A 16,997-nucleotide genomic window follows, 5' to 3' on the forward strand; every position below is an offset into this window, starting at 1 on the left:
AAAAAAAAAGAGTCAAAGCATCTACACTATGTTTGGCAATCATAAATAGAAAGCAAAAATGGTTTCTGGCTTTTCTCTGGCCATATTTAAGTCATTTCCAGGAATTTCCAGAATGATTTTCATATATGAGTCACAATAAACACAAAAACATAAGAATAGGTTTATAATTATAAATACATCATTGGAGGTCAGCTTCATTTCACCTTGTTAATTTCAATTGTTAAGCATAACAGTAATAAGAGAGTAGATGCCTTCCTTTACAGGCAATGTGATAGACTAGGAAAAGATGAGAAGGTAACATGCCAATGAGCTTATAGGAAGCAAGATTTCAGAGAATTTACCATTTTGATTAAACTTGATAAAAACATCATATTTCAAAGTTATTTGAAATTCAAAGCTGAAGTATCTCTTGGTATTATCCATGGTGTTTTTCATTAGATCTTTGATTCTATTTTTAAATTTTGTTGACACAGGAAAATAGAGTGTCAGCCGTTGGAAGGAACCTCAACAAAACGTCAAGTACCATCCACACTTAAAAAAAAAAGGAATTTTCTATACAATGTATCTGACAACCAGGCAGCCTCTGATGAAGGCCTCTTCTAGTGGGGAAGAAGTCACTATCCCTTGATGCAGTCTATTTTATTTTCAGATAGCTGAGAGGTTTTTTTTCCTTATCTCGATTGAGTTTACCTCTTTACAACTTCCACCTGATGAAAAATCCTATGAGGTAGATAAGGCAAGCATTGTTATGTGCATTTTATAATTGAGGAAATCCAGGCTCTGAGAATTTAAGCAATGTACCCAGAATTACGAAGCTAGTAAGTGTCTGAGGGAGGATTAGAACCAAAGTCTAGTCTTCTGACTCCAAATCCAGCATTCTATTCACTACGCTAGGCTATCAAAGTCAAAAGTGATTTCGCTCCTAAAAAAAAAAGTCGCTTATAAATGATAATCTAATAACATTTCACTTTCTATGAAACGTGGAGTTTCTGATGCAGTGACTTCCTCCTTTTTTATCTCCACATCTTCCAAAGAGTAGACGTAACAAACATAATTTTCTGTGTATATTTATCTTTTAAGAACCTAATGTACAAAGATCTGTTCTAGAAAGTAGAGATACAAAGACAAAATGAAAAAAATAAATAGTCTCTGTACTCAGCTAGCATATATCCTGAGGAAGGATACAATATATAAACAAATAAGTGTATTAGTGATAATTTAAGGATGAAGGAGAAAACAGTAACCACTATGGGAAACAGGAAAAATTTGAAGGGAGATATGAAGCATGAGTAAGCAAGGAAACATATTAATTTATTAAATAACATTTAAATAAGCCAAATAAATAAATAAATAAATAAAAGATTTATCAGTTTATCAAGTGTCACGAACTGTATTAAGCTCTCTACAAAGATTATTTTATATGATCCACAGCAACCCTGGAACATATGTGCTATCATTATCTTATTTGACAGTTGCATAAAGAAACATATTAATTGACTTATCCAAGGTCACACAGCATTAGTGTCTGTGACTGGATTTGAACTCAGATCTTCTTGATTGCAGGCATTGTGCCATCTACCTGACTTATAAACTGAAACTTAAAGAAAGAAAGCAAGTCTAAAACAGGCAGAAGTCAGGGATGGAGCATTTTCTAGACATGGGGGATGGCCCGTGCAAAGGTCTGGAGGTGGGAGATGAAGTACTGGGTTTAGAGAATAATAAGTAGGGCATTTTGACTGGGACATAATGTATGTGAAGGAGTTTAATGTGAAATAAAGGTGGAAAGTTAGGAACATGGTAAAATACGCTTTGGGAAGATCATTTTGGGTGACATTCTGAAGGATGGATCGGACAAAGGAGACACTGAAAAGCATAGAATTGAATTAGGAAGCTATTATCATAATCCAGGCAAGAAGTCGAGGGCCCAAACTAAGGAGAGAATCTGAGTGTGATTAATTTTTATTAAATGTATTCCAATATTCTTTGGAAAAAGCCTTTGTCTCCTTTATCTTCTTTTTTTCCTGTGGTGAAAGTTGCTTTATCCAGAACTTAAAGTGAAAATTTGAACTTACCAGCTTTTGGAGACTGTGCTTCTCAAGTGATAATTTGTTTGACCCCCTCACTGAATGAATTCAAATTTGTTCTTGCACCTCCTTGGCGAAAGAGAAGGTCCACGGAGCTGCAGCTGACAATGATAAGTGCAGGTGGTTCTGTCCATGAGTATGAAAATAAGGTCTACCGCCAGAGATAGGGAACCTGCGGCCTCAAGGCCACACGTAGCCCTCTAGGTCCTCAAGTGCAGCCCTTTGACTGAATCCAAACTTCACACAACAAATCCCCTTAATAAAAAGATTTGTTCTATGAAAGGACACACCCAGGGACCTAGAAGGCCACATGTAGCCTTAAAGCCACAGGTTCCCTACCCCTGGCAGTAGACCTTATTTTCATACTCATGGACAGAACCACCTGCACTTATCATTGTCAGCTGCAGCTCCGTGGACCTTCTCTTTTGCCAAGGAGGTGCAAGAACAAATTTGAATTCATTCAGTGAGGGGATCAAACAAATTATCACTCGAGAAGCACAGTCTCCAAAAGCTGGCAAAGAATATAAGAACCAGCAGAGAGGGCCCACCCATGACTTCTGTATCCGGCTATCTGACTTCAATGTTTAGCACTGTGCCTGGCACATAGTAAGAATGTAATAAATGTTTATTAATTATTGATTGATTGTCTAACTCTATAGATTGTTAGACATAGAAGATATCTTAGGGATCATCTGGTCCAACTGATTCATTTTATAATGAGGAAACTGAGGCCTAGGTGGGTGAAGCGACTTGACCTAGAGTGTAGAGCTTATTATTAGTTAAGTTGAGACTAGAACTTGGTTATTTTGAGTCTCATTACTATATATGCATCACATTGCTTCTCAACACCACTCTTCCTTGTGTTTGAGTGTATCACATGATGGATTATTTTTTTAAACACAAGGCAATTATGGTTGACGCTATGCAGCAACAATTATTTCAATACTGCCTGAGTATTGTACAGTGTGTAAAGCTGCCAATGGAAACTTTAGGCTTCAGGCTTTAGTAATACAGTTAAAGCTGTTTAGCAAATTGGAAAGAAGCACCTGATCTCTTTATGAAGTAGAGAGATGCAGCAGCCAAAGCAATACCACTGTAGTGCACAAACTTGTTTGTGAGATGTTACACAGGAATATGGTGGAAGATTATGAGCTGTATGACCTCATAAAAGAGCAAGAAACAGTGGACGGAAAATCAATTTTATGGAAAGCTTAGCAAGAGACCCAAGTAGAGAAAAATAGAAAATATCTATCTATCTATCTATCTATCTATCTATCTATCTATCTATCTATCTATCTATCTATATACATTTTTAAAAAAAACCTCTTTCCTTCATCAATATCAATTGAAGCTATAACATTTGGACTTTAACATCACAGTCCCTCATGTGCAACATGAGGAAGCAGAAATAATAGTAAAGGGGAAAAAATGGAAAAACAGCTGGATTGGACCTGTTAAAATAGAAGAAATCTGTGCTGGGAGGAATTGAGGGATCAGTTCTCCACATATTTGAAATAGGGGAAGAAGATACCAAAATCTTGTGGGAAAAACCTTGAACCATTCTTGCCAATGAAAGGTAATGTAGAGAATATAACTATATAACTATATAACTATATATATATATATATATATAATATATATATATATATATATATGTATGTGTGTGTGTGTGTGTGTGTGTTTGTACACATAGAGAACAGAAGAATATATAGAATATATATATATATAAAATGTATATATGTATATAGAATATAACCACTGACATAGATTATAGCTTGTTGTCTAGAATATAATATTCTGTTGGATAGATGCATAGACCATGGATCGTAGACTAACAGACCATCTGGATACTGTTCATGGACAAGTAACTTGATTCATAGTTGAGTAAGAGAAAAAGCATATTAAATTCAATTTTTGAAATTCCACAGTGCTCTCAATGAATGACCAAAAATTTATCCCAGAAATAAATTTTTGTTTTGCTTCAAACAATGTTCTTGAGGCAGTATTAAATATAACCTGCAAGTCACAGAATACCCCAATTAAAAATATTAAGGTTAAAGGCCCTCAAAAAGCAATTAATGCATGGTAGGGAATCAGTAGCATAAGAATTATACAAACAAATTGGCACAAAGGCTGCCATCAGAAAGATGAAAGATTGAAAAAGGAAATGTGCTAGCTATGTCAAGAGTGAGGGATAGCTGATAGAGGGCTCCTATTTAGTAAATGTCAAGCAAGCCAGAGGAAGGTTCATTGCACACTGGGTAGTCCTCTGTAAAGGCTGTTTGGAAAGGCACTGACAAGGGTTACATTGGAGGAAAGGGCATTGTCATATTGTAACCTGCATAATCTGTGGAATTACCCGTATGGATGAAGATCATAAGTTCATCAGAGTACTGAAGAAAAGACCTGACTGAGTTAATAGATATTCACAATGCCTAACACCATTACCTAGAAGAGTTTCTTAAAAAAAAGCATACTGAGCCGAATATAAATGTAAGGCATAAATAGCTACACACATATCAGAACTAAAGCTGCCAATAGTTATGTAGGCTCAGTGCCAGTTGAAAGTATGCACATGTAAAACTGAGAAAGGCTTTAGATAATAATGAATATCAAATTCCCTACTTGTTCCAGTTGGTATATATATATATAGGCTTCATTCCCATACTCCATTAACTTTTTGAACCCTTATTTCAGGTCCCTTTAGAATCTCACACCTGCATCTTTTATAAACATTGTATTTACTTGAACATTGGCGTTTCCATCACAGAGTGTATAAAAATTAGATCATCTAACTGATTAAGACTTTAAAAGCTTAATTGGTCATCTCTCTTTCATTTTTGGACACAATTCTACCCTTTGCAAAATGCAATGATGCAATTAGGAAACCCTGCACAGTCTGGTCAGCATTTCTTTTACACATGTGGGAGGATCGAAAAACTCCACACCCTGCATATGTTTACTGTTTCAAAAGGGACATCTGCTAGCTTTGAACATCTGTTTTTATTTCCACTGAAAGACGCCTCACTTTTGGCTGCCAGAAAAAGAACAGGGTCATGGGTTATTTTCCAACCTGAAGTTACCCAAGGCTCATCTTGGTGGGAAATAATAATGTACAAACCACATTTGAGTTTGGGCAGGAAAGCCACAGTCACAACAAGTAATCTGTAAGACTATGGAGAATTGATGGTTATTACAGACATTTTTCCAAAGAGATGGCTATTCAAATAACACATGGAATTGAATATGGTAAAGCTTCTGGATTTAGCTAGCATTCTGTTAGATTCTGTACTTGCTATTTACCTTGGATATGGCTTGCTTTGTATAGATTTGTTTGCATGCTCTCTCTCCCATTGGATTGTTAGCTGTTTGAGAGTAGGGAGTGCCTTTTGCCTTTTTGTGTCCCCAGCACTTAGCACATAGTAGGAACTCAATAATTTTTGTTTATTGATTGAATTATTAGAAGTGTGGTGAGATAGAAACACTAATCCTGAAGTCAAAAGGCCTTTCATAAAATCATGGATCTTAAACTGAAAGAGACCTCAGAGGGCATCTAGACCAACAGTCTCATTTTACAGATTAGGAGACTGAGGCCTAGGGAGGTTTTTCTAATGGTCACACAGGTAGTAGTAAGGAGACAGGATTTAAATCCAGGTCTTCTGACTACAAGCCAAGCGCTTTTTCCACTCAACACTCTCTCCTGGATTTTTGAGACACACATTTGCCACTTTAAGACCTTGGGCAAATCTCTTAAATTTGTGTGATCTTCAGTTTCCTTATCTATAAAATGGTAATATGACCTATGCCACAGGATTTTTGAAAGGAACATAGTGGATAATCTCTGAAGCACTCTACAAATATGAGTAGTGGATAGAGCTATTGACTTGAGGTCAGCACAATTGTAGTCCAAAGCCTGTTTCAGACCATTAGTAGATATAGAGGCTTACCCTCTCCCATGTTTCAGTTTCCTTATCAGTAAAATGTGGATACTAACATCTGCAGCACTTATGTTAACAGTCTGCTGTAAAGAACTAATAAGGTAATGTCTGTAAAGCATTTTGTATACCTTACACCATTAAATAAATGCCAGTTATTGACATTTCCAATCATTTACAATGCAATGAAAAAATGATGATCTTAAGGGATGGTAAGATTTCTGGGAGAACCTTTTGAGTCATCCAAAAAAGATCACGTTAAGTACCATTATAGTGTTAAATTTATGTCAACATGTTAAGGATCTAGGTGGCCTCATGAATAGAGTAACAGGGTCATAGGATCATAGACCTGACAGATCATCAGTTCCAATCCCCCTCATTTTAGAGATGAGAAAAGGCCAAAAGGGATAAGTGATTTGCCCAAGGTCACTCAGCTAGTAAAGGTCTGAGGAAGGTTTTGAGCCCAGTTGTCCAAATGCAGAAATTCATCGATCCTCCCACATGTGTAAGAGAAATGCTGACCAGACTGTGCAGGATTTCCTAACTGCATCATTGCATTTTGCAAAGGGTAGAATTGTGTCCAAAAATGAAAGAGAAATGACCAATTAAGCTTTTAAAGTCTTAGTTAGATGATCTAAGTTTTATACACTCTGTGATGGAAACACAATGTTCAAGTAAATACGATGTTTGTAAAAGATTCAGGTGTGAGATTCCAAAGGGACCTGAGAATAAGGGTTCACAGTCACATGACCAACACTGCCATAACTGAAATTGGAATCAGAAAAACCTGAGTTTGAGTCTTACTTAAGACATGTACTAGCTGTTAGACCTTAGGTAAGTCACTTAACTGCTCTTAGCCCTTAGTTTCTTCATTTGTAAAAATGGGTAAAAATACCTCTGAATGTTGTTGTGAAGATAGAATAAGATATCTGTAAAAAACGAAAGAATTCCTACTTTGAAGATCTTACCTTTTAATGAGGTTGATATATATATATATATGCATACACACACACATAATAAGGGGGTGTCGAAAGCATGAGGAAAGAAGAAAAAATAAGATTTTGAAAAACCTATTCATACATGTTTCATCTCTTGTGTAACAGAGTTAAAGTCATATTTTCCAAATAAACACAAAAAATGCAAGTTATAACCTATCAGTGAGAAAGTCTGCTAATAAGTCTTAACAAGCAAGGGTTGGCAGACAAGCATCATGCATTGTCTGGAAGTCTAGCATGCATCAGCAGGAATATGTGCATGTAATGACTTGTTTACAATATGATACTATATGGTTACATGCAGCAATATTGTGTCATCAAAATTTCAATACAAGAAAAAAGCCCACAAATTAATAATAAATTATTAAATTTAAGATGTCATTTAAAAAATATTTTGTATTTTTTTAAATGATTATTAAAAAACACATTAAAGGGTTAAAGAAAGTAGGTTTCCAGAGGAGTGCTGAGTAATTTTTTTAAAGGGGGCAGTAAGCCAAATAAGTTGGGGAACTTCTGGGCCAGCCGATGACAAGCTGACCTCCAGTTCCATTAGGGAAAACTTAACAATTTGTAAAATGGTAACAGAGTATAGACATGTCTTTGTGTTTCCTTTAACAGATAAACACTTTTACTTTTACCTTCTATGTTTTTATCACCTGAGCTGGGAGGGGAAATCAATTGATCACCACCTGGCTCTTTGTCTCTCAAAATAAAATGATGCTTTCTTATCCCTCCACCCCCACCCTGCAAGTCTAACCTGTTCTTGGGAAGAATACATCACCAATGAGGTTTGAAATCTGAATCATTCTTGACTCCTCCCTCCTTGTCAGTTCTTGTTAATTCTGTCTCCAGAACATCACCCACACGTGTCCCTTTTTCTCCATTCATATTGCTATTGCCTTTTTTCATTCCCTTGTCATCTCTCACTTGACTGTTGCCATGGACTTCTAATTGGTCTCCTTCCCTTGGGTCTTTCCCCTCCACAATGCATCTTACACTCACCTGCCAAACTGAAATTTCTAAAGGCCAGTTCTGATGATGTCACTCCTGTAAGGCAGTTATGCAGTGGATAGAGTGGTAGATCTGGAGCCAGGAAGACCTGAGTTCAAATCCAGCCTCAGAAATGCACTCTCTATGTGACCCAGGGCAAGACACTTAACCTCTGTCTGCCTCAGGTTCCTCAACAGCAAAACTAGGATACAAAATATAATAGCACCTACCTTTCAGGGTTTCTATGAGGAACAAAGGAGATAATATTTGTAAAGTGTTTAGCCCAGCACTTGGAACTTAATGAGTGCTTAATAAATATTTCTTCTTCCCGCCCCTTCCTTTGCTCAGAAGCTTCAGCAGCTTCCTGTTGTTGCCCCTAGGATAAAACACAAATTCCTTTGTTTGGTGTATAAAGCTCTTTACAAGTTAGCTTCAAACTATTTTTCTGAACTGATTTCATATTACTTCCCTGCATATACTCTGGCCTACCTGCTGATCTTCACAAAAACATTCCATTTTTCACCTCCATACCTTCGCCATTCTTTAACCTCACATCTTGTATTCCAGCTTCCTTTGAGGTTCATATTAACTACCATCTCCTGATCTGTCCAGATATCACAGGGAAAAGGAAGGGAAAGGAATATGATTTCTCATTGCCAAAACTGCTTTGTACGTATTTTTATAGACTCATCTATCTGTCTGTCTGTCTATGCATGTTATGTATGTATGTATGTACGTATGTATGTATGTATGTATGTATGTATGTATGTATGTATGTATCATCTATCTGTCTATCTGTCTGTCTACCCCCAGAAAGCTGTACCCTCCTAGAAGCCAGGGACTGTTTTGTTTTTTGTCTTTGTATTCCCAGCCACTGGCAAAAGCCTAGCATTTTGCTTTATAAATGCTTGTCCAGTTAAATTGAGTTGAATTGAATTGAGTGACACATTTTTTCTTGAAATGTAAGTAAAATTGGTTTGTTTTTAGATGGCTTATTTCAGAATCTTTTTATACATAATCTCTAAATATCCTTACGGCAAATTACTATCACCCTTATTACTGGTAATGGTGGTGCTATATCTATAATGTAGGCTTGTGTCAGATATAAAATAGGAACATAATCACATAATTTAAATGCAGTAGGCATACAAATATATATAAAAAGAAGGTGCCATTCAGCAGAAAAGAGATTGCCATCTATGCCATAGATTTCAAGACTGCAATGTTGCTGAGTTAGTTCTCGTGATCATTTCAACTCTGCGTTATTTCCTATAGATTTACTAGGTGTGAATGGTTAGGCGGTATTAGGTTCAGTTGTGGCAGGATTTTCATGTAAATAGCTTTTCTGGCCATTAAAGGGCTTCAAGGAAGGTTAGACTGAGAGATCATTGCATCGAGAATGGAGCATTTGACTTGGAGTCATAAAACATCATTTTCCATCTTACTTTAGACCTGTAAGAGCTCTGCAACCCTAGGTTAGTAATCTAGGTCTCTGTTTCCTTATCTATAAAATGAAAATAATAACACCTAGCCCTCAGGGTTATTATGAACCTCAAGTGATATATGACACGTATTTTGCTGAACCTAATAACGTCTCATGTCAATGTGAGCTATTTTTATTATAGGCTATAGTGAATGATGGAGATGAAAGAGTCGATAACTATATGTACATATATATATATATATATGCATATATATATATATATATATACACACACACACATTCACATACATACTAAGATTGAATGGTAGAATATGAGTAAGAAATAGATGAATATATCTTAATAAATTGCAGAATAACAATCTTGGATGCCCACTAATTTTTCAAGGTGAGTTGGTGCTACTATTTGTAAATGCAGCATGGCATAATGGATAGAATGTTGAACTTACAGTCAGGAAGAAGTAGGTTCAAATCCCACCTCAGGCATTTACTGTGGCCATGAGCAATTTATTTAACCTGGACCACCACTTTCTCATCTGTAAAATGAACATTTCGGATGAGGTATTCTCTGAGGTCCCTTCCAACCTAAGCTATAGGAGTAATGAGGCCTAAACAAGGTAAGTGCTATATTAGCCTATTCTTGTTCTAAGGGAAAGTATACCTGTAAAGACTGATGGATCACTGGCTTGTCTTTTTTCATTTCTTGCAGGAGTGAAAACCACCCATTATCTTATAACAAAAATGACTTTTTGCCAGAACCTATCATTCTCCCATGTTCTGTCTCTTTTTCTTCATAATAATAATAACTAACATTTATATAGCACTTGCTACATGCCAGACATTGTATTGAGAGCTTGACAAATATTATCTCATCTAATAGTCACAACAATCCTGGGAGCTGGGTGCTATTATTATCCGTGTTGTATAGATGAGGAAACTGAGGAAAACAGAGGTTAAATGATATGCCCAAGGTCATGCAGATAGTATTTGAGGCTGAATTTGAACTCAGGGCTTCCTGACTCCAAACTCAGCACTGTCTCACCTGTGCCACCTACCTGTCTGATACCTTTGCTCAAATAAATCTTCCCATTAGCCACGAGAGCCAAACTCTTAGTTCACAAGATCTGTGAGTTGGGAAAGACTTCAGTGGCCACAAAGTCCAACCCATTTATGAAAGGAATCCCCACTGCAATGTAGCTGACAAGTGGTCACCCAGCCTCTGCTTGAAGATCTCCAGGGACAGGGAAGCTCACCAGATGTCCAGGCAGCCCATTCTTCTGGCTGCTGCTGTCCCCTTGCCTTCAGTCACCCCACAGTGACATCGATTTAGATTGTACTTTATCAGAGTCTCCTGGCATTCATTCCTCTCCCTTTGCCTTATGCTGATGCCTCCTTTCAGCTCACCATGCAGTAGCTGACAGGTAAATATAGACTTCTGTTCCCCTAAGGCTGCTGCTGAGTAGCCATGCCTTTAACTGGCACAAAGTAAGCACTTAATAAATATTTGATGACTTACTGACTGACGCATAGCACATGAAGTATTGCTTCTGAGCCCTTTGACACAAGAGTATGGAAACACCAAAGTTCCTCCTCGGTAACCTTCACTTGATTTTGAACAAGTTGTTGAGAATTTTGTTGCAATTGATACAGTTACCAACCACTTCTTCCTGAGAGAGACATTATTATCCACATTTTCAAAAAAAGAATATTCCCATATCTGAGAAAGTCAGAGAATAATATTTACCAATATTTATTTCACTCCTCTGAAACAATATGCAAGGTGTAGGAATATATTATACAAATCTGGTCATAAATCTTGAAGAGACTATAAAATCAGTAGTTGAAAGTCAGCCATGGAAGATCTTAAATAATTGAAAGAAAACATTGGTTTAATTAATCAGCATGGTTTTGTTTTCATGCAGGAGGATGTCCAAAATGAATACATAGCACGACAACGACATAAGGAATGGAAAAAATTCAAGGTACTGGATTTTGTGTAATAAAATGTGAAGGATTAACTGAGTATCCCTGCCATTTTGGCAAAAGCTATTAAATTAGTGATGACTTCACATTAAAAAGGAAGAAGATTAAGGAAAATTAAATAACTGGTTTAATTGTCATACTAAAGGAGGAATGTTACTGAAATTAACCGCAATCTTTTATTCCCCATCTAGTCTAACAGTATCTTGCAAAGGACATACAAAAGAAGACAACATAACCTCCATTCTCCATTTTTATTTATTCTAAAAAAGAGCTGAAAATTTGGGGATGGGTGGGTGGGTGGAGGTAAATGAATAGACAAGACTATTCATTTATTTCTAAGGAGAATTCTATGATGAAGGGAAGAAAAGCACTTCTGCACTTCTGAATGTGTTGCTTTTTGTACCATCACAAATATTTTTCCTGGAAACTGCTGTCAGTTTGAAAATTTAGCTGGTAATGTCATTAGATGTGCTGGGAAGAAAATGAGGTTGGGGTAAAGGGGAAGGAAGCTAAGACATCATTCTAGGTGTTCACAACCATATTCTCTACTAACACCAATGGAGGAAGAGGAAATACTGTTGTCATGTCCAAGGCAATAGCCACTATTTTAGTAACCATTACTCATTTCTATTTCAACTGTATAATGTATGGCATACTCATGTCATATAAGGCAAATTAGGGATCACAACTCTCCGTGATTGCCAGAAGAAGAGAAAGTGAAAAGGGCAGCCAGAAATTGAGGATGATACATTTCATTTTCCTTGCATCGAACAACTTAGGAAGGCTAAGTACTCTTGAGTCAGATGACATGTGATTATCGCAAGGATTTAAAGAGCTCGATTCTTTGACTTGAAGTCTGAGTCTCCAGGATTTAAGAGCTTGTCTTTAGTCCAAGTTGTTTCCCTCTCTCTCTCACCCCTGCATCATGTTAGTTTACTCAGACTTAAAAATTATATGAAAGGTAGGAGAAGTGGGAACCTGGTTTACTTACAGTCATGTTTCTGTCTGAAAAACACTCCCTTCCAGAGAAATAATAACACTTCTGAACCACAAGGTAGGAACAGTTCCCGCATTCAAATAGAGCTTACTGCAACTCAAAAGAATGCTTTTCTCTTGCCTCAGGAACTAAGTAACTGTGGCTGTTTTTTGTCATTGTTTTGTTTTGAGCAACTGAATGTATTTGCACACAGAGTGTGGCTGCTGTCATCAAATATGTCTGGAACATCCTCAAACACCAAGCACTTTCCAGCTATGGTTCAACCTCCTTAGTGAGCTAGCTGCAATAATATATTCCTGAGTTCTCCCAGTTGTTCATGTAAAATTCTGGTTAGATAGAATATATAAATAGAGTAGAGGAAGGTAATCAGAAAGATGATGGCATTGGGGGACGGGGAGAAGCTATGGCCTTTTGCAGAAGGTGAGATTTGAGCTGAATCTTGAAGGAAGCCAGGAAAAGTCTGAGGTTGAAATGAAGGAAAGGCATGAAGGAAAACCAGTGCGTAAGCACAGAGATGGAAATGTTACAGTTATAGTCAAGCTATTGAACTTGGTAAATTTTAAAGCATATGTTATTGACTTATAAAAGAATCATGGCTGATCAGTCCAAAAAGAAGTCTTTGTAATCATTCCACTGTGGTAGACTAGGTGTACTGTGAGAGTATTCAGTTAGAACATAGGGACCCTGCAAGGGAAAACTTTATGTGCCTCAACTGGACTGCTGAAACTCATTATTATTAGCCTCAGCTGCTTGTAATGCAAACCTGAATTGCCCACTGAGCAGGCTCAGTGCGAGGGATTAGTACCCAGAACAGTATATGTTTTCCCTATACGACAAAAAAAAATGCTTACATGAAATTTTTATATCATGAGGAAGACAGCCCTTAGGGAACCCACATTTATAATAGGAGATATTTGATAGAAACACTTATAATTATATTACCAAGTTTGGTCAGTTTATAGGAAAGGTACAAAATACTAGGAGAGATCTGGAGAGGGACAAATTACTTCTAGCAGAAAGCAATCAGGAAAAAAAATCAGGTAAGGCTTCATTGGAAGCTCTTAAAAGTCAAGATTAGAGATAAAGTTGGAAAAATGAGGGGTTAGATTAAAAAAAAATTAGGGGTTCATTATGGAAGGGGGTTGGAGGGAAGAAGGAAAGAACAAGAGGAGATGAAGAAGAACTCTGTCTCTGATTTAGCAGCTTTGTGACCTGAGGCACGTCACATTATCTCTCAGCCTCAGTTTTGTTATCTGTAAAATAAAGATGATAATACTTACTAAGTGATCTAATTTGCAGGGACAGTATGAGGCAATTATTCATGGTGTCTATTAACCACAAGAATATGCTGTGGTTTAAGGTGTGAACCTTAAAGTTCTACTCATATGTGAGCTATTATGGGTATGGACGTGCAAAACAAAACATACAGGATGAGGTAGGTATAAATGAATACGACCAATATTGGTGATGAAATCATCAATACTTTCAGCTCAAGTTCTGCCTGTTATAAAAGGCATTTTGTGATTCCTCCAATTGTTGGTATCCTTAGCTTTCTCTGATTATTTTGTATGTATTTAAATATATTCTCTGGGTTTGAATTACAACCTCCCACTCCATCCCTGTAAGATGTCAGCTCCATGGTACAAGGTGAGTTCCATTTTTGGCTTTGTATCCAAAGCTTTAGAATAGTTTCTGCCTAGGTGCTAAATCAGGGGTGGGGAACCTGTGGCATATGTGCTAAATAAATGTAAATTGTATTGAAGTACAGAGCTACCATAGGAACAAAAAAGGTGGAGAACTTACTTTTCTATTATAAAAATTCAAGGAGATCATAGTGGTTTTCTGTCACTTAATTCCTAAATTAAATGAAGACAGAATTGTGGTATCACTGTTTTTGCTTGGCATCTCTTCATAATCTTCCTCTTAGGAGAATTTCTTCCTTATTCTGCATGTTTGCTGGTTTTGCCTGCCAACTAAAACTAGATCAAATGGATGCCTGCCTGATAAATAAGGACTGAAAGTCTAAGTTTGTGATTCCCACAGTGCTAAATAAGTACTCAATTGATTATAACTCATACTTATAAAAACTACCCTTTGTCCTTGAAAAGACTCTGGTCCCTGTACAATTATATATTCCTATGTCAACATTTTTAAGTGCCACAAACACTGGTTTCATTTGCGTTGCCATATTGCTGTTGAGAAAGTGGGTAGCAGAAACATCAATTTAAAAGAACAGAAAGTGTTCTTGAATTTCCAAGGCAGCCACTACTAGTGATCCCTGTCCATAGATTCAGGCTCTGAAATAATCATTCAGACAAATTAATTAGAATAAAAATGGAAAATATAACCCACAGCTCTTGTTCTATCTTGTTTACATGACTGGCACTTGTTTTAACCAGGCATCCGTAACATTATTAGATGCTTTGAAACACATCATCTTTGCAATATCCCTTTATGGTCAAGGAATCTGAAACTAAAAATTCCCCCAACCTTTTCTTCTCCAGGATAAATCTCAGCAATTCTTCAGCTTCCCTCATAAATCCTATTTTCTTATCCTTTAATCATTTTATTGCTCTCTCCTGAACCCTCAAAGATTAACAGGAGGCCACTAAACTAATTTTCACTTACGCTTGGATCTCTGTGTATCAAGTTACTATATTAATTAATCAGTTGCCTCAGGCTAGTCTCCCTGAATAAAATGGAATATGTTATAGAGAAGTGAAAATTATTATAATGGTGAGCAATGCTAAATCTAAGATGCTTCCCTTTTGATCATAGCATTCAGATCATTATTTATTTCAATAGGTTGAATAAAAGTATTCCATATTAATCACACATGGGCATTGTTTTTATCTACATAGTCAAGAGGTAAACTGAAGAATTATCTGGCAATTCAGCCATAAAATCACTTTCTCTTGTACTATGCATAAGAATTGATGTGAAAGTTATTTTTGTTTGGAACTACCTGGATAATTTTATTAATTTCTTGCTCCACACAACTCAACCAATACTCATCAAAAGCAGTGCACTACTGTGAAAAAACTTTTCCCTCCAGTATTTCCTCAGACAAGCTTAATGCATTATTTATCACAGGCTCTTCATTTGACAGGCATTTTCATACACCTGCTATATGCTCAGAGTTTAGTGATGAGAGAAGAGGGATAAAAAAGAGGTAGAAGGGACAGTCTGCATCCTCAAGGCACTGACAATTTTTTTGGAGGGAGAAGGGAGAGAGGAAAAATATGCATTAAACTAACAAACAGTTCTATGGCATTATATAAGCAATGGTGAAGTGTTGTATAATAGACTATATGGACAAGTTGGTGATAGCTTCTCTCCATCAAAGGGCAAAGTGGAAGTAACTCTGAATATTGACGCAGAAGACTGAGGTTCAAATCCTGAGCCCTGATATCCATGCGACAATAGGCAAGACACTTGATCTTTGTTTCCCTTGGTGCTTTTTTTTTTCATCTGTAAACATGATGGGATTGGCTAAAAGACCTCCAAGATCTCTTTTGGTTCTAAACCTATTATCTCTCCTGGTATCATTCTCTCTGTTCCTATCTTTTTTCCTCTGATTTCCTCCCATCATATCCTTCCCTTCATATTAAAGATACTAACAAACTTAAGCTAGAATAATTTGTTTCAGAGGAGGAAACTGTCTACAGACAACTTCCCAAATACTTTATACCCATCTTATTTATAAAATCAGAATAGCAAAGTTATATTAAATGGAGAATAATCACTCAACAACAGTCCTTGGCCTAAAGGTAGTTTAAAAATTCAATGCATGATCATTCTGTTACTGACTGCTATCGCTTTTTGCTTTGTTTTTTATTTTAGCCCTGGCTATCTCTATTGGGAAACTTCAAAGATGAAAGCTCGTATTTACTTACTTAGAACCCATATTTTCTACTCCCCTTCCTCTTGATACTTATTCTTTTTTGCATATTGGACTGTGCTCTTACTATTATAAAAATATTGTTAAAAAGTTAAAAATAATAAAATTAACAATTTCTCTAATAACCATTTTTTTTCCAGGATAAGATAATCCAGTCATCTTTGGATTGCCAAGGAATTATACCTGGGACTGGAAGATGGTGCCACTGCTGGACAAGAAAGACCTACGAGAAACCATCTGCAGATAACTAACTGACTGTTATTTAAGGGACAGCAGTTCCCTGAAAAACTTGGAACTTGCAATGTAGGTCATCAGATAACTTTGTTCTTCTCTGTCTTTCTCTTGGTTCTTTTTTATTCCCCATCAAAATCAACCCTTTACCTCCCTTTCTTTCTGCAAACCTTTTTTAAAAATTACATTAGGCAAATTCAAGCTTTTATTCCCTCATCCTTCCTGCACTCTGACCCTATTACATATTTTAAATATTCACAGGTATAGATGCATTAAAAAAAAGGATTAAAATAATTGTTTGGCTTTCAAATGGGATTTAGATTTATTTTTCCTTATTGAAATAGTGTACTTACCTGAATAAAGACAATTTACTTCTGTTCTCAAAGTTTTATGAAATATGGTGTATTTTACTATCATTTGTAATTATTTAAGAATCATGG

General features: G+C 36.4%; 1 protein-coding gene across 1 annotated transcript in view; it reads left to right on the top strand.

Annotated features, from left to right (window-relative positions):
• CNBD1 (cyclic nucleotide binding domain containing 1) overlaps positions 1-16,785 on the top strand; it is a 464,842-nt gene extending 448,057 nt beyond the window's left edge. The window contains exons 10-11 of the mRNA XM_078151951.1: positions 11,368-11,427; positions 16,467-16,785. Of these exons, the coding sequence (XP_078008077.1) occupies positions 11,368-11,427; positions 16,467-16,577 (171 nt within the window). The 3' untranslated portion in view covers positions 16,578-16,785. The remainder of the gene's footprint in view (positions 1-11,367; positions 11,428-16,466) is intronic.
• The last annotated feature ends 212 nt before the right edge of the window (positions 16,786-16,997 follow it).

The sequence above is a fragment of the Phascolarctos cinereus genome, unplaced genomic scaffold, assembly GCF_003287225.1.
Source record: "Phascolarctos cinereus isolate Bilbo 61053 unplaced genomic scaffold, phaCin_HiC Scaffold_4;HRSCAF=312, whole genome shotgun sequence".
NCBI lineage: Eukaryota > Metazoa > Chordata > Mammalia > Diprotodontia > Phascolarctidae > Phascolarctos > Phascolarctos cinereus.